Source organism: Leiobunum rupestre, chromosome 2 (assembly GCF_980474605.1).
Source record: "Leiobunum rupestre chromosome 2, qqLeiRupe1.1.hap1, whole genome shotgun sequence".
NCBI lineage: Eukaryota > Metazoa > Arthropoda > Arachnida > Opiliones > Sclerosomatidae > Leiobunum > Leiobunum rupestre.
The window spans coordinates 63,177,813-63,196,901 of NC_143385.1; the positions used below are offsets into that span (position 1 = coordinate 63,177,813).

At 31.4% G+C, this 19,089-nt stretch overlaps 2 protein-coding genes across 2 annotated transcripts in view; one reads left to right on the forward strand and one right to left on the reverse strand.

The window, feature by feature from the left end:
• LOC149958700 (TNF receptor-associated factor 4-like) overlaps positions 1-16,889 on the forward strand; it is a 32,810-nt gene extending 15,921 nt beyond the window's left edge. The window contains exons 3-8 of the mRNA XM_090167241.1: positions 10,729-10,780; positions 14,494-14,598; positions 14,666-14,827; positions 15,132-15,293; positions 15,365-15,520; positions 16,082-16,889. Of these exons, the coding sequence (XP_090023367.1) occupies positions 10,729-10,780; positions 14,494-14,598; positions 14,666-14,827; positions 15,132-15,293; positions 15,365-15,520; positions 16,082-16,696 (1,252 nt within the window). The 3' untranslated portion in view covers positions 16,697-16,889. The remainder of the gene's footprint in view (positions 1-10,728; positions 10,781-14,493; positions 14,599-14,665; positions 14,828-15,131; positions 15,294-15,364; positions 15,521-16,081) is intronic.
• Positions 16,890-17,568: 679 nt separating this feature from the next.
• Positions 17,569-18,420, reverse strand: Psf2 (DNA replication complex GINS protein PSF2-like protein). The gene is made up of 2 exons (XM_090165008.1): positions 17,733-18,420; positions 17,569-17,663 (listed from the first exon to the last, which is right to left on the reverse strand). Exons 1-2 carry the CDS (start codon positions 18,300-18,302, stop codon positions 17,622-17,624), a joined length of 612 nt encoding a protein of 203 aa, XP_090021134.1. The 5' UTR covers positions 18,303-18,420; the 3' UTR covers positions 17,569-17,621.
• Between the last annotated feature and the right edge of the window lie 669 nt (positions 18,421-19,089).

The window sequence follows — 19,089 nt, forward strand, 5'->3', positions numbered from 1 at the left end:
TTTACCCCCTCAATAACTTAAAACTATACTATCAAGTGAACTGCATAATGTTCTTGTCACCCAAACCTTCTATTCGCCTCTCTATCACGCGACATTTAACTAGCGTTAACTTTACCCGTTCCCCCAACTTCGATTATACTTCCAGTTAACGTACGGTCCTTAATGTGACAGCTGCGCCGTTTAGTATCTCCCCAAACGGGGGCGTTCGTACTTTGCCGAAATGAACTTTCAGGCACACCGCATTTCAGCAGCTGTGTTTAGTTCGAGATCGAACGATTGTAAATTTTTTGAAAATTCAATTTAAGAATTTCTTGATAGTTTTGAGTGGGTTTTGTCAGATAAAACTTTCAGATATGAAAAAAGGAGGTTGAAATGTTTTTATCCCCAATAATGTCGAGCTGGTATTTAAGCTATAATTATTTTCAAACGTTTTTTCCTTAACTATTTTATGATGTAATATTTTGGAAATTTGGAATGCTTATAGGCACAATGTTTATAGGGAAGTGGTATGGACCGTATGTATGGTCGCGGCAGCTGAACCGGCAAATTCCAACAAATTAGTGAAACATTAAATTGATACCTAAACGAATTTTGCGAGAACGAATTCGTAATTACGTAACTTATTTTTTTAACTGTTGATTATAATTATTTTAATGTCTAGGAGACCTCAAAAGAGGTAAACAACTCGAGAAATTGGAAAGTGCTGTAGTGTTTTCGCTTACTGTGTCTCCATGACCACCAGAATTAATAAGTCGAAACTATATTTTATATAGGAACAAAATTTTCAACCTGAATTGAATTAAAATCGGAAAGTGGTCGGTTAATTAAGTGTTTTCTTATAACGCTTAGTAAGTCAAAATATGGGACTAGAATTTGGTGAATTTTAGAAAGGATTTCCAGATAATTAAGTGTCTAAGAACACCAAACAGAGTCAAAATATGAACCACTGATTTTGGTGAAATTGAGTAAGGTTGCTGGGTAATTAAGTGTTGTCTAAGAACACCAAACAGAGTCCAAATATGGCACTAGAATGTGTTGAAATTGAGAAGTATTTCTAGATAATTAAGTGTTGTCTAAGAACACCAACAGTCAAAATATGGGACTATAATTTGGTGAATTTTAGAAAGGATTTCCAGATAATTAAGTGTCTAAGAACACCAAACAAAGTCAAAATATGAACCACTGATTTTGGTGAAATTGAGAAAGGTTTCTGGGTAATTAAGTGTTGTCTAAGAACACCAAACATAGTCCAAATATGGCACTAGAATGTGTTGAAATTGAGAAATATTTCTAGATAATTAAGTGTTGTCTAAGAACACCAACAGTCAAAATATGGGACTAGAATTTGGTGAATTTTAGAAAGATTTCTAGGTAATTAAGTGTTGTCTAAGAACAAAGTCAAAAATTGGACCGACAATTAAAAGGAACTCATTAAAATCTTTCAAAAGATAAAAACGAAGACCTATACTGACAAGGAGACTACCCGAGGTGGTTATCACCGATTTTGTTGAAACTCGGGGGTTAGGTAGACCTTATGGTAGTATGAAAATTCGCAAAGGGAAAAGTTGCAATGGGCTTTAGCTTTTCTATGGCAACCCAAAATGTTTTTGACCTCTCCATTTAAAAAAGCATGGGATTTTTTAGGTTACCCAAATTTTGTAAAAATTTAACCAAAATTGATCAATTTTAGCCAAAATCATTGATCAATTTTACCCAAAATAGGTCAAATTAATCTTTTTGGGTATGTTTTGAAAATAAAATGTTTTCAAATTTTTTAAGTAAGTAAGTACCCTGTGAAACCGATAAAATCCCATGCTTTTTTAAATGGAGATTTGGTTTTGAGAGATCAAAAACATTTTCGGTTGCCATGGGAAAACTAAAGCCCATTGCAACTTTTCCCTTTGGCAATTTTCATACTACCATAAGGTCTACCTAACCCCCGAGTTTCAACAAAATCGGTGATAACCACCTCGGGTAGTCTCCTTGTGAGTGTTAAATTCTTTTAAATACTAAATCCAAATATTAATATAGTTTTACAAATCATTTTGGAATCAATCTTCATATCTGACTGTACTAATTAGCAGGGCCGTAGCTAGGGCTGGGCGGCCGGGGCGGCCGCCGTGCTTGCGATAGGGTATAGGGGCGCCAAAATTGCTCCATATTATTATATTAGGGGGCGCCAAAATTGGAGCTCGCCCCTGGCGCCATTTTCTCTAGCTACGGTCCTGCTAACTAGACACTAAATAATGCTAGGTTTCCATAGTAACAATTAGTAACCAAGTCTTAGTCACCCTTCTGCTAAGAAATTCCTAAGACTAAATTCACACAGGATATGGTCATTCCAATGTCGATAAAAATGCCATCGAACACAAATATTTCCCACAAGAAAATGTGTCTTTTGTTTAGAGTCCTCCAAAATATCTTTTTTTTCCTCGTTGCAATACGTCTTTTACACATTTCCTGTTGAAACTCGCCACGGCAAAAGGCTAATTAAGGCTCCTTGATCCATCAAGCTATTTTATTTCCCCCGCTTGGCGCTAGGGGGCGCTGGGAGACGCGTTTCAAGGTCCCGGCGGTGTTACAGCGCGAAAACGACGCGAAGTTTTCTCATACCCAGCCCCAATACCCGCTGACACCTAAGATTGTCATAAGTCTAATGATATAACGCGATGGACGGTATATCTTGACAGTGGCGTTTAAACCGAGGTATAGCTTTAAGCCTCGGTTTGATTTTAGGTTGATTTCAGGCCCCCAAAATTTGGCAAAATTCCTCTTGTTTATTCAAGCGTTTATCTAGTTAGAAAGTTTGGCCCGGAACCGGGTGGGTTTTATCACGGCATTATTTTTTTTTATTCTTTTTAGTTCCGAGCGTTTGGTTCTCACAAAATATAGAATTTCATAATTATTAATATAATCTTGCTCTCTGACTCTCACGTATAAAACGGATACTATCGCTGTGTTTTTTCTGTGACTTTATAGTACTTTGATTTCGCGAATCTTAAGAACCACAGACATCCTAATTTGATTAATCGATTCAGATAAAATGTTGGATACAGTTTTATTAGATTTCGTTAGAAGTGCACCGAGTTTTGAGATAATTTTAATTAGGTTTTTTTTGGCTTAATTAATTGTCAAGCAGCGGTCATGTATTTAGGGTTGCCACAGTTTTTTCACAATAAAATTCTCTGACTTTTCCAGGTTTTCCCTGACCATCTCCGGAGATTTTCCCTGACTTCTTTTGTGCCAAGATTTTGTATTTTTCTAACCTATATTTTAGAAAAAGTTTCCTATTTGCAACCAAAATTAAATTCCCCGAGATTTCCCTGATTTTTAGACTAATTTTTAAAATTCCCTGACTTTTCCCTGATTTTTTTACCCTTATTCAAATTCCCTGACTTTTCCAGGAATTCCAGGTTTCCCAGGTACCGTGGCAACCCTGATATTGTTTCTTATTGTATTTGATTTGGGTTGCCCCTTGAACCAGTGCTTCTCTGTTGGAACTTACTATACACCCGAGTGTAATTGAACGGGCTGAATTTGAAATTTGAATTTCAAAGGTTAAATAGTATTTCTTCATTTCTATTTCAATTAGTATAATTTAGATAAATTTAAAATTAGTTTTTAAAATTTAAAATAATTTTTTTTAAAAACCATTTTGTAATTACCCTTATTAAGTTGAAAAAACGTTTTTCAATAAGAGTAACTCGTATTTTGCCATTTCTATTTCAATTAGTATTATTTATATTAATCAAGTTTGAAATTCGTTTTGAAATTTAAAAAATATGTTTTTTTAAATAATTGAGTTTTAAAAATGTTATATTTGATAAAAACCTTTTCGTTTTGGTCATTATAAGTCAAAATAATTTAATATCCATAAATAAATAAGCAAATAAATATAAAATTAGTTTTTAAAAATGTAAATATAAAATAGTAATTAACTTTTAGTTTTAGGTTCTTGTCTCTCACTAGAGGCACTAAATATTAGAATTCATTAAAAATGTTTAATTATTATCATTTAAAAAGTCTATATTTAGTAAAGTTTGCAAATTAAATATTTAGCTTAAAGGAGCTGTAACGGGTAAATAAAAAAAACAACAGCATAAACTTAATAGAACATTCACACTATTTAAGATTTAAAACAATTAAAAATAACCAGGAATCAAATAATTTAATACTTCAAAACTAGAAGTAGGGTAACGCAAAAAAATAAAAGAAACATTAAATATAAAATTACACCATCCCTTTAAGCTTAAAGGGACAGTAACGGGTAAATAAGAAAAGAATTATATAACATTCACATTATTTACCCTTTAAAATAATAAAAAATTAATAAATTCAGAAAAATAAAAAGTGACACTATCCCTTTAAGCTTAAAGGAGCAGTAACGGGCCTTTAAAAATACACTTTATATAACATTCAAACTTCTTTAAAACAATTAAAAACGTAATTAGAATAACCAGGAATCAATAATTTAATACGTAATTAACGTACTGTAACACGACAAAATATATTGTGAAAACTAAAAAATGACACTATCCCTTTAAGCTTAAAGGAGCACTAACGGGTCTTTAAAAAAACATAGCATACTCTTTATATAACATTCAAAATTCTTTAGAACAATTAAAAAACATCATTTTAATAACCATAAATGAAATGATTTAATACGTAATTAGTCAAAAACCAGAAATACAATTAATAGAAACTTAATTACGGCAAACCAGAAGTACTGTAAACGCAACGAAACTAAAAAAAGCGAGATTACCTCAAAAATCAATCGCATTACGTAACTAAAACAAGTCAGGACCCATACGTGAAACCAAAAAAAAAAAAATACAAGTTAAACAAGGACCTTTATAAGGTAAAGATTTCTTCCGAAACTTTCTCGGTGCCGAATGGCCCAGGGCGAAAAGACCAGGGTTAAACTGGTTGCCGATATCAGAGTTAATAGCGTTATGAATGAACTCCTAATAGACGAGGGTTAACTGGGAGCGAGAGCGAAGGCTAAAAAGACGAAAACTTCACCTTCTGGCTAAGTCCGACGTCGCTACGAGGTTAACTAGGGTTGAACTTTGAAGCGTTGGGCTGGGAAAATTACGTCGAAAGTTAACAATATATGGAACTCTCCCCCAGATGTCGCCCGGAGCCCATTTTTAATCTTGAAAATTTAATCTGGGACTACTTTCTCACGACGCTAGTCCTACGCCTCACCAAAATATTACGATTACATTTTAGTTATTACTTTTAAATAAATTCAATAAATTATCGACATTCACGTTTTACACGAGGACGAAAATTTATAATTATGAAATGACAAAATAAGCCTAACGATGTGATTACGATGAAATTTTATATTTATTGGCCGAAAATATAACTATTAAATATTATTTTATTGGTCGAAAATATAAATATAAATATTAATTTTTATTTTATTGGTCGAAAATATAAATATTAATTTTTATTTTATTGGTCGAAAATATAAATATTAAATTTTATTTTATTGGTCGAAAATATAAATATAAATATTAATTTTTATTTTATTGGTCGAAAATATAAATATTAATTTTTATTTTATTGGTCGAAAATATAAATATTAAATTTTTTTATTGGTCGAAAATATAAATATTAAATTTTTATTGGTTGAAAATATAAATATTAAATTTTATTTTATTGGTCGAAAATATAAATATGAAATAATTAATTTTTATTGGTTGAAAATATTACGATTAAACTACATTTATTGGTAAAAATAACTATTAAACCTCATTTATTGATAAAAAATATAACTATTAAACTTCATTTATAGATAAAAATATATAACTATTAGACTTCATTTATTGGTCATAATTATTACGATTAAATTTAATTTTTATTGGTCAAATTTCCACAAAATAGTCTAACGAAGATATTGCGATTAAATTTTATGAATTATTTCGAGGTCATGAGGGTTAAATAAAATCGATAAATTATGGACAATTAAATTTAAAAAAGTAAATATTAAAAATGAAAATACTAACGATGAAATTTATTGGCAAGCACGAAATCATTTTAAATTTCAATGAATTATCGACCAAATCGATACGGTCAACTTCGATATCGCGTGAAGCAAATTGGCCGTACACGAAAAAGTCCCTAAAATTGGATGCAAATTCCCACGGAGAAATTCCAACATTCTTTCGGCAAAAAACACCTGTAGAAACCCTTTTTAGCTTAAATATCGAATCACGATCTTTTTTCGAAAGATTGATTTTAAGTAAAAATATTTTGCGAATTAAAGTTACTCGGAGTGGGTAGAAATTTGAAATTCATTCTCGAAACGAAACCCAAAAAATGCCAAAGTTATGACATCAAAAAAACTTCGCCGCTGCGAAATTATCCCAAAAAACCTCCATCGCAATGAATCTAATGAAATTAAAAACTGGATCACCTACACACAACGTTTGGAAAAAGAGTTTTCGGAAGGAAATTTATATTTATGGGTTCATCCCGTCTGTCTGTCCGTCCGTACGCTCGGAAAAATATTTAGTTTCGTGTCACTTACGTATTTCAATCTTGGTCCGAATCGCCAAAGGCGAAGTTGTCTAATTTAAAGCAGTGATTTAAATCAAAGGATATTTTAAAGAATACATTGATTTGAAACACCTATTATATTATATTACGTTTATATTATATTTATATTATATTATGTTTATATTATATTATATTATGTTTATATTATATTTATATTATATTTCTGTTTATGTTATATTATGTTAATATTTATATTATGTTTATATTATATTTCTATGTTTGTTATATTATGTTAATATTTATATTATTATGTTTGTTATATTATGTTAATATTTATATTATTATGTTATATTATATATTTATTATTTATTATATTGTATTATATTTACATTATGTTTATAATATTATATTTACATTATGCTTATTATATTATATTTACATTATGTTTATATTATTATATTTACATTATGCTTATTATATTATATTTACATTATGTTTATATTATTATATTTACATTATGTTTATATTATTATATTTACATTGTTTATATTATATTATTTATATATTATCAAGAATGTATTTATTTATTTATTCTTGATATTATATAAATAAACAATATTTCTATTCTATTCTATATTTACATTATGTTTATTATATTATTATGTTTATATTATATATTTCTGTGATTATAATTAATGTATTTATTTATTTCGAGCGAGATAAATTACATTTAATTAAAACTAATTTCGAATTTTTAATCAATTTTGTTAATAAAATCACGACTAAAATTTTTAAAAATCAATAAAATAAAAATTTCGATTGAAATGAAATAGTTTTTGAACCTTGACTAAGAGGATTCTTGTTGGAAAAAATCGGTATAGAGAAACTAATGCCATCTAGTAGGATTGAAAGATACTACAAGATGGTCTAAACTCGCCCGTTTTCGCCTGAGAATCGAGTACACGTTTTTGGAATTCCTAGACGAATAAATTTTCTTTATTTTTAGATTTTTGTTACATATTGGGGCAGTTTCAAAGAAATTATTTTCTACTATATTACAGCAGAAGTAAATCATTATCATTATCATAAGTATTACTTTATCTTATTATTAGCTTGAAGCAGGTTTAGGCTGATTTTGAAAAAATTAACAATTAAATGAAATTACGAGACAAAATTTTGCTAGTTTCAAAAGGCGTTAGGAAAAATCTTCAGAGACCTAAATTCAGGGTCTTAAACTAATTAATAATGAAAACGTAATCAATAATTTAATTGTTTTATATCCGGTTGAAAATGAACCTTCAATGAGGTTTCTAAGCTATAAAGCTTGAGATTTACAAATATTCAAGACTAATAAATTCTAGGTTAAAATTTAAAACTTATAATGAAATTATTTAACGTACTCGTAAATTCAACTATATCCTAGCTAAAGTTTAAAATTTATAATGAAATAATTTTTAAATTTTTAGCTCATGTTCCAACAGTAAGCTCATTATATGGAAATTAATTAAAATGAATATTTATCTTCAATTTACTTACAATTGTTAGTATGAGTGTTTCATTTATTTGTCTTGGATCAAGGTTGTCTGAATTAAATCGCAAATTAAAACAAACGATTTAAAAAATCATTGATTTAAATCGCCTATTATACTTCAATTTATGTATTAAAAACGTATGCAAAATTATTGCTGTTGCATTGAAAATTTCGAGCCAAATAATTACAAATATTAAATAAATTCGGATTAATTTAATTTTGGTTTACATTAAATTGCAGATTATCATTAAATTTTCCTTACAAAAAGAGTCATAAAATATTAAAAAAATCAATGAAAATTAACTTACAAAAAATCAATAGAAATTAACTTAAATAAAAAATCAATAGAAATTAACTTAAATAAAAAATCAATAGTAATTAACTCCAATAAAAATGTGATTTAAATTAAATGTATTTTATTGAAAATAAATTAATAACCCTTTATATGCTTTCAGTCAATATGTAAAAATAATGTTTAAAATTTAACATTTTGAAAATAAAGAGGTTAAGCCTTTTATATAAAACGCGAAGGGATAACATGTACGATAAACAGTCTCTACACAATATAAGCTAAGGCCTGCACTCCTACGCGTTTCCCGTACGCATTTTGTACATTACCAGGTTTTCCCTCACCAAATTGCCAAATTTTCCCTGACCATTTTTGTAGAATAAATGGTTTGAGGTAAAAATCTTGAAAAATATTTTCTTTCAAAAATTTATTTGCCTGAATTTTTTTGGGGTCATTTTAAAATTCCCTTACTTTTGGGGACCATTTTTAAATTCCTTTACTTTTCCCTGACATTTTGGAGTCATTTTCAAATCCCTGACTTTTCCCTGACCCTTTGGAAACATTTTAAAATTCCCTGAACTTTTGAAAACATTTTAAAATTCCCTGACCCTTTTGAAAACATTTTAAAATTCCCTGACTTTTCCCTGTCCCTTTGGAAACATTTTAAAATTCCCTGACTTTTCCCTGGCCCTTTGAAAACATTTTAAAATTCACTGGCCTTTTGAAAACATTTTAAAATTCCCTGACTTTTCCCTGGCCCTTTGAAAACATTTTAAAATTCCCTGTCCCTTTGGAAACATTTTAAAATTCCCTGACTTTTCCCTGGCCCTTTGAAAACATTTTAAAATTCACTGGCCTTTTGAAAACATTTTAAAATTCCGTGACTTTTCCCTGACCCTTTGGAAACATTTTAAAATTCCCTGACTTTTCCCTGACCCTTTGGAAACATTTTAAAATTCCCTGACTTTTCCCTGGCCCTTTGAAAACATTTTAAAATTCCCTGACTTTTCCCTGTCCCTTTGGAAACATTTTAAAATTCCCTGACTTTTCCCTGGCCCTTTGAAAACATTTTAAAATTCACTGGCCTTTTGAAAACATTTTAAAATTCCGTGACTTTTCCCTGACCCTTTGAAAACATTTTAAAATTCCCTGACTTTTCCCTGACCCTTTGGAAACATTTTAAAATTCCCTGACTTTTCCCTGACCCTTTGGAAACATTTTAAAATTCCCTGACTTTTCCCTGGCCCTTTGAAAACATTTTAAAATTCCCTGACTTTTCCCTGTCCCTTTGGAAACATTTTAAAATTCCCTGACTTTTCCCTGGCCCTTTGAAAACATTTTAAAATTCACTGGCCTTTTGAAAACATTTTAAAATTCCGTGACTTTTCCCTGACCCTTTGGAAACATTTTAAAATTCCCTGACTTTTCCCTGACCCTTTGGAAACATTTTAAAATTCCCTGACTTTTCCCTGGCCCTTTGAAAACATTTTAAAATTCACTGGCCTTTTGAAAACATTTTAAAATTCCGTGACTTTTCCCTGACCCTTTGGAAACATTTTAAAATTCCCTGACTTTTCCCTGACCCTTTGGAAACATTTTAAAATTCCCTGACTTTTCCCTGACCCTTTGGAAACATTTTAAAATTCCCTGACTTTTCCCTGACCCTTTGGAAACATTTTAAAATTCCCTGACTTTTCCCTGACCCTTTGGAAACATTTTAAAATTCCCTGACTTTTCCCTGGCCCTTTGAAAACATTTTAAAATTCCCTGACTTTTCCCTGGCCTTTTGAAAACATTTTAAAATTCCCTGACTTTTCCCTGGCCTTTTGAAAACATTTTAAAATTCCCTGACTTTTCTAGGTTGTGTACGAACCCTGTTTTAGTCAAGAAATAAATTCGTATTAAAAATCACGGAAAGTAACAATCGAGCCAAAAAAAACGCAGCAAAACAATATTTTCCTTGACAAAACAGATACCATCCCAAATTTAATTTTGAATTCAATCCTACGGCAATTGTATTACGCAAACACCTCAAAGAGGCGGTAACCATCTCATAAAATACTTGTCGGGGCCCCAGCCAAAGTAATTTGGCAGGCAATTGTTAACGAATAACGACCTTTCGTAGGTAGATCACGCAAATATCGCCTATAGTTTGCTTTGTCACATCACCGGGGTGTTGCGCCGAGATCTGTTTGGAAAAATATTACCGACTCAGCATCATTATCTGGCCCACACAATCGTAACCCAGGGGAGGGACATTTCACAAGGATTTTTGTCCACCTGCGGGTTGCAATTTCGCGAGAAAATAGCTTCCTGCTTTCATCATAAAATTAAAGCCACATTGTGGGTGAAATTTCTTAATTTGGTATTAAATTATGTTTTTTTTTTAAATCTTTTGCAGCGAAGGCATCTTCACTTGTCCGGAGGATAATTTACCGTTGGATTACGCCAAGGTACGTCACGTTTTTATTTGTTATTGGTTTTAGCATAGGTAACAGAATAACAATATTTTGGTTTTAGCAAAAGTAACATAATAACAATAAGATGGTTTTAGCATAAGTAACATAATAACCATAAGTTGGTTTTAGGTTAGTTTTAGCATAAGTAACATAATAACAATTAGTTGGTTTTAGCCTATGTAAAATGTTGGTTTTAGCATAAGTAACACAACAATATGTTGGTTTTAGCATAAGTAACACAACAATATGTTGGTTTTAGCATAAGTAACACAACAATATGTTGGTTTTAGCATAAGTGACACAATAACAATATTTTGGTTTTAGCATAAGTAACATAATAACAATAAGATGGTTTTAGCATAAGTAACATAATAACCATAAGTTGGTTTTAGGTTAGTTTTAGCATAAGTAACATAATAACAATTAGTTGGTTTTAGCATAAGTAACATAATAACAATTAGTTGGTTTTAGCATAAGTAACATAACAACAATTAGTTGGTTTTAGCCTATGTAACATAACAATGTTGGTTTTAGCATAAGCAACACAACAATAAGTTGGTTTTAGCATAAGTAACATAATAACAATTAGTTGGTTTCAGCATAAGTAACATAATAACAATAATTTGGTTTTAGCATAAGTAACATAATAACAATAATTTGGTTTTAGCATAAGTAACATAATACCCTAAGTTGGTTTTAGCATAAATAACATAATAACAATCAGTTGGTTTTAGCATAAGTAACATAATAACCATAATTTGGTTTTAGCATAAGTAACATAATAACCCTAAGTTGGTTTTAGCATAAATAACATAATAACAATCAGTTGGTTTTAGCATAAGTAACTTAATAACCATAAGTTGGCTTTGGCATAAGTAACGTAAATAAAATAAGTACGCCAATTAGAACAAAATATCACCGAACTGATTTTCAGAGGAAAGTTTAATTCTGAGCACAGAGCCCCCTATTATTGTTAAGTGAATAAGAACCACCAATGGACTGCATTGCAAAGAGTGATAAAATATGCTTTAGGGTTTAGCTTTTTGGTCCCTTTTCATTACCTATTCGCGTATCTTATCATACTTATTGTTATTCAGTTACTTATGTTAATACTTTGAGACGCAATTTCGCATATTTATAAATAAAGACGTACAATTTAAAGCAAGTAAATCGTCCAATTAAAATTCGTGTTCTAGAATAGGGCCAAAATATGAATACCCTAAAAGTGAGGGGGGGGTATATATATATATAAAAACACGGGTCAAAACGTGGTATTTGGCATTCCAAAACATTTTCGATGTTTAGAGTGAGATAAATCTTGTCTGATTTTCGTCGTAACAGGATTTCGATTTTCGAGGCTTGCCCCGGGGAGGCGAGTCATGTCGGGTCCTGGGCGGTTCCCGATAAAGCACGGGGGAATCCCGCAGGTCGAAAGGTTAACAGACATTTAGATACGTTGCGGTGTTTTCGGGGGTTTGTTACTTTTAGCGAAAAGGCACACGTGTCTGGCGCGCGTTCTTCTGTCTTTTCAAAATTGAGGATGTAGGATTGAATTTGAAGTTTTTGGCCTCATTCGATGGTTTTTCCTTTTTGGGGAGGTGACGAGGTGTTTCAAGCAGTGTGTTGCGGGGGATGATTTCTAGGGGTACTTTAACCACCTCCCACCCTGTCGGTTTGCCAATTATCTATTATTAATTTTGGTTTTGCAGGTTTTTGAATTAGGTTAGATTTGGAGGTACCGGCTGTCGTTGGTTTTATTTCAAAGGTCGACCGTAATCGCACGTACTATCAGACTTACATTTTAGAAATTCAAATTTTAAAAGTGTTTGGGTTATTTTTATTTTTTTCTAATTAAAAATCGACTTATTTAATTTATTAATTACAGGATTAGAAAAATGAATACATTTTTATTCAAAAATTGATTTAGATTTTAATTATGAGATCACAAAACTGACTTAATTTTAAATTATCAGATCCTTAAAACATTTTTAGTTTTAATTATTATATCCCAAAAACTGACCCAGTTTGTATTTCTCAGCTCCAAAAATGATTTAATTTATATTAATCAGATCCCAAAGCCGAATCAGTCTCTATTAATCAGATCCCAAAACTGCATACATCAGCTTTTATCAGATCCCAAACCGAATCAGTTTATATTTATCTGATCCCATAACTGAATCAGTTTATATTTTACAGATGCCAAAATGATTTACTTTCTATTTCTCAGATCCAAAAATGAATCAGTTTATATTGATCAGATCCAAAAATGATTGTTACTATTTATCAGATTCCAAAACTGAATGTTTCTATTTATCAGATCCATAAATTATGGTTTCTATTTATCAGATCCATAAATTATGGTTTATATTTATCAGATCCATAAATTATGGTTTCTATTTATCAGATCCATAAATTATGGTTTCTATTTATCAGATCCCAAACACTGAATCATTTTCTATTTAAAAAGATCCAAAACAGAATCAGATCCCAAACCGATTGAGTTTTTATGAATCAGATCCCAAACCGATTGAGTTTTTATGAATCAGATCCCAAACCGATTGAGTTTCTATTTATCAGATCCCAAACCGATTGAGTTTCTATGAATGAGATCCCAAAAACGACTTCAATTTTAATTATCTCAAGAAATTGACCTCGTGTAGTTAGTTATGTACTAAGTTATAACATCAGCTTCGACCATTCTGTAAACTACTCTTAAATAGAAGTTTACAAATATTTGTCCCACCAGCCCAAAAAAAACTCAAATAAATAAAAATTTCGGCCCGTTGCTCCATAACGATAAATCAACTTCGAACGAGATAATATTTTTTTTTAATTCCGAAAACATCACCTGCCGACATTAAAAACGGAATTTTTAAAAGTTTTATCTCCCACCAAGAGGGATAATTCACGGTTTTAAAATGTATTTAATTATGGTTTTCCCGAATGAATTTGAAACGGATTAACAATAAAAACCGGTACTGTAGTTCGGTATTTTTGCCGACCTACATAACGAACGACCTTGCCGAAGATATATTGTTTTATAATGAGCTCTCTCTAGTATCAAATAAAATCGGAATTTTATAGAGCACTTGTACTCGAGGGGGTTTTTATAGCATTGAAAGTTTTAAAATTTTATGCTGGTATCTCTTCCTTTTCGTGTTGTTACTAATTGGTAAAGAATTTGGCTAAGAAAACTTGCCACACCCTTTAAATTTTCCGGAGAAAATGTTTGCTAAAAATGGGTTTTTTTAAATTCTATTTTTTAAATAAAATATTTATAATCTATTTTGCTGGCTTTTTTAAGAATTTTTTTAAAAGCTTTGCGCTATCTTTGCTAAGCCATATTTTCCCAAAACTTTTAAACCTTTGCTAAGCAATATTTTCGAAAAAAATTTACACCTTTTCCAAGCAATATTTTCCCAAATTTTTATACCTTTGCTGAGCGATATTTTTCCAAAAAAATTATATTTTCCTAAGCAATATTTAGATATCTTTGCTAAGCAATATTTTAGTAAAATTTTGACACCTTTGCTAAGCAATATTTGTGTTATTAAGAAATATTTATTTCAATTTTCCTAGCGATATATTTTTTTATTAAGAAATATTTATCTTTGCTAAGCAATATTTTTAGAAAATGTATATCATCTTATTAATATCAGAGATATATATGTAAAGTTAATATTAAACATTTGACCAATTATTTATAGGTGTACCCTGATCCCGAAGTAGAAACCGCCGTCATGGGTTCCCTAGTCTATTGCATTCACTACAAAGAAGGTTGTAAATGGATAGACGAGCTACGCAAACTACAAGTAAGTTGAAATAGACTATACTAAACTAATACAGTTACAAGCCTAACGCAATCATTAATTATTACAGGCACATTTAAACGCATGCAAATACGACGCCATTCCATGCACAAATCACTGCGCAGCCATGATTCCCAGAGTACTAATGGAAGACCACCTCACTTTCACGTGCCCGAAACGAAGGGCTCAGTGCGAATACTGCGGAAGGGACTTTTCGGGGGAAATGTTAGAGGTAAGACACAGTGACCAAACCTAACAGAGCTCTGTAAAATAGAGTTATATCACGCTCCTACAAATGCTAATTAAAAAACCGTTTTCCAAATTAAAATTGACCGATTGGTTCTCTAGAAATATGGCTAAAACCTAAAAACGGTCATTAGGCCTCGGTTTAGGCCTTTGCCGAAATTTGCGTTTCTATTCATATCTTTGGGACCAATAAGCCAATTTTAATTTCGAGAACGGTTTTGGTAGCAGCGAGAGCCGTTGTATAAATTAAGCATATTTGTTACGTCACTAACTGTTACATTTTTTCACAGGGGCATATCGGTAGCTGCCAATACGAACCAATTTACTGCGAAAATAAATGTGGGGCCAAATTCCAAAGAAGATTTCTAAGCAATCATCGACTAAACGATTGTAATAAACGACTCGCAGCGTGCCGCTATTGCCAGAAGGAATTCGTTTTCGACACATTACAGGTACATTTAGCGTAATGCGAAACGTATTATGCACATGGCGAACTTGTTTTAAAACTAATCTCTTTCTGTAGAACCATACGGCTTTATGTCCGTGTTACCCTGTCCCATGTCCAAATCGATGCGACCCTGGGAAAATACCGAGGGAGGATTTAGACATACATATCAAAGAAAAATGTCCTTCCGTTGTTATGCAGTGTACCTTTAAAGACGTTGGTTGCAAATTTAAGGTAATTTTTCTTACGAATTTAATTTTATTTTACAGAAGTTTATAAAAACTTAAAAATCGCCATAAACTATGAAATCAGTGCTCAGAGAGTCAAATAGGATTAACAACTAATACATAATCATTGTAAAATTTGAGCATTTTTGACGCAGTGGCGACATCTCTCGTTGGGTATTGTAGTCTAACGGAATGGCGCGGTTTCGAATCCTAACATTCCATTGAACATGTTTATTCTGAATAAAAATTTAAAATTACAATTTTAAAACATTCTATAATGGAAAGAATAATAATTATAATAATGCTTTAATGCAAAAATAAAGTTTTACAGAACTTTTATAAAAATTAGTTTATTTTGACCTACCAATTGACAAAAGCTTACGCTACAAACCAAACATTACAATGCGTAGAAAATCACTTTTCGTGAGCCACAGTAATTATACGTTAATAAATGTCAAATATTCGATTTGTTAGGTTTTATACTTTCAGGCAAATGGGCAGAGGTTTATTATGAGATTTCTGGAGCTGTTTACGAGACTATTTACTTAAACAAATTTACACTTTACAGGGACCACGTTTCTCCATAGACAACCACGTGGAAACCGAAACCAAAACACACATGAGCCTTATGTGTGGAATAATCCAAAAACAACAGTCGCAAATATCTCTACTCAAGACAGCCCTTCAAAACCTCACTATCAACAACAATGGAGTACTCATATGGAAAATCAGCGACTACGCGCAAAAAATGTCCGAAGCCAAAAACAAGGATGGTTATGAACTGTGCAGCGCGCCATTTTTCACCAGTCGGTATGGTTACAAACTCATGGCGACTTTGTTTCTAAATGGGAATGGAGCTGGGGAGGGCACGCATCTATCTGTTTACATAAAATTACTTCCTGGAGAGTTTGACTCGTTGCTACAGTGGCCATTTTCACACACTGTTTCATTCGCATTGTTCGATCAAAACTCCCAGCCCGAGAAAGGCTGTAACGTTGTCGAAAGTTTTGTACCAGACCCATCCTGGAAAAACTTTCAAAGGCCAAGCAAGGAACCGGATGCACTTGGTTTTGGTTTCCCGCGTTTCGTGAGTCACGAACAGTTGAAAAAGAGGCATTATTTGAAGGACGATACCGTTTTTATCAAAGTTAAAGTTGACAGTAGTAAAATTATTGCAGTTTAAATATTATCTCAATATAATTAGTCAAGATTAAATGTTGGTATAATCGCAGATATATTTATTATTTGGAGCGGCAACACTGCCTTTCCTATCATACTTATTAGAATGGGAGGATTTGCCATTATTAGACTGGTAAAATTTCCCTTGAAAAATCTTAGCCCTGTTTTTGTCTAAACATAAATCGAAATTTTTAATTTGAAACAATGCTAAAATTTTAAAAGTTTTTCAATCAAGTTTTAAAAATGTTACATTCCTGTATGATTCATGGTTAAATATGTAAATCCTGAGAAATGTTTTGATAAAAGTACTATTGTTCTGAAAATATTCAAAATTTAAGATACCTTTTTTACATTTTATATAATCATTTGTAAAATCTATGTATTTTTATACTCGTAATTGTACCAGTATTTATGTGTATATGGTATTATATTTTTGTACATTTCATATCGCGCTTAATGTTATATAACGTAATAATTAAGGAATCCCATTTTAACTTATTAAAATTTAACTAAATATATTGCGTTATAATCTCTTGATAGCCAAATATTTTAAAAGTTTAACTAAATGTCCATTTTAATAATTATATTAATTGCTTTAACGAATCTTGTCAAATAATGCATTGCACTTGTATTTAAATTTAATATTTTTCGCCTAGTCATAAATGTAAATATATTAACCAAAATTCATTTCAAATGTTCATTCATTCATTATGTTGGCATGCTATGTAAAAAGTTGGCATGCTATGTAAAAATATAAGCCATGGCTTAGCGGTATGATATTACAAGGGTTATCCCCTATATTACACCAGTTGTTTTAATATTTCGTTTCACGTTTGTTGCACACAAGGCCATAATGTTTGTGAAGAAATAAATATATTTGAATCACAAAATGTTTATTTAATTATGTTAGTAAATTACAAAGTAAGTGTTTAAAAATCTTGGCTAGTATTGGCATTAGGCATATCGTTACCCTAAAACAAATTTGTTAGTTACAAGAACACCAACATTTCAGTGTAATAAATTGAAAATGTTACACTTACCCTTCGTAAAGATTGCAGATGATCTAGCGATTTTGGTAACCAGGAGCGAATCGTAGAAATTTCCATTCGCGTTAAATGATTTAGTCTGGCATGTGTAACCTCACTTTTCATGAAGGCATCAATCGAGCTTCGTAGCTTGGCAAGTCTCGTATCCCAAATGTCTTTGATTAAAGTTCTTATTTCGTCAGCTTTCTGTATATCACTCGCTGCAACATCAAAAAGGTTTTGGGCAATTTCCCGGTAGTGTTCACTGGGCATTTTGGTAAACAATGTTTCATTTTGCTCGGCTTGTTTCACTGCTTCAAGTTTTTCAACATCCATCCAGTCGGGTGGTATTATACGACACATTTGTCGTTGCTTGAAGTTGACTGCTAACCATAACGGCACTTCAACGGGTACACTAGGCACAAATGGTCCAACTTCTCCCCATATAAGATATATTTTACTGAAGGCAAAGTTAGGAACAATGGTAATCATCTCTCTTTCTGCCATAAATTCCACTTCTCCAGCATCCATGTTGTGATAGGTCTTTCGCACAAAAGGCTTAGCATAGTACAGATTTAAGACCATAAAGGACCATATTCCATATTAACCGATTTCATTGTATAATTATTTAAATAGTAACCAAATTAAAGAGTAATTTAAGTATGTCAAAAAGTTTAAAATAAATGATTAAAATGGAAATCCAAACTCACACAATTCTACATACAAATAACAAACGATTTGGCGCCAAAACTAGAACGCTGAACGTGAAACAGACGACACAATCTACAATTTCCATAAATTCCATGGAAAACTGGAAATTTTTTAGTTATTTTACCCAAGTTAATAATTTTGCTTTTACATGCTTCAGTTTTATATAAATTATAAATAAAAATATCTTGAAAACGGTACAAATATTACTATGTCGCTTAAAAGTAAAATATTTTCCCAAACCAGTATGGGAAATTTAACAGAATGTTAAAATACTCTATTGTCTAGCTGGCTAGTGGCTACATTGAGTTGGGAATATTAATCTAGAGGTCCAATCAAAATGTCGGATTTCAGTATTTCCCGAAACAAGTTTTTAAAAAATAAGAATACTGCCGTGACCAGTGTTGGAAATAAGGCGGTGGCGTCGGTCAAAGACCAGTTTATTTTGGGCCATGACCAATAAATTTAAATTAAATAAAATCTGGGGGGGTTCACTGGTCATAATGGCCAGTTTATTTTTAATTAAAAGTATAATTCTATACCGAAAAGAGAAAATGATAAAAGCGTTGCGCTCTCAGTTTCTCACAGCCAATGAAATTGCGGAATTTGACTCCTAAAGGCTAAATTGAGCGTATTTCGTGGCATCTGGCAGTAATGCAATTTG

Excerpts from the sequence above, each read along its gene's own strand:
- Psf2 (XM_090165008.1), bottom strand. The coding sequence starts at position 18,302 with ATGGTCTTAAATCTGTACTATGCTAAGCCTTTTGTGCGAAAGACCTAT. Across the intron at positions 17,664-17,732 it reads ATCTGCAATCTTTACGAAGG|GGTAACGATATGCCTAATGC; the intron begins GTAAGTGTAACA and ends AATTTGTTTTAG.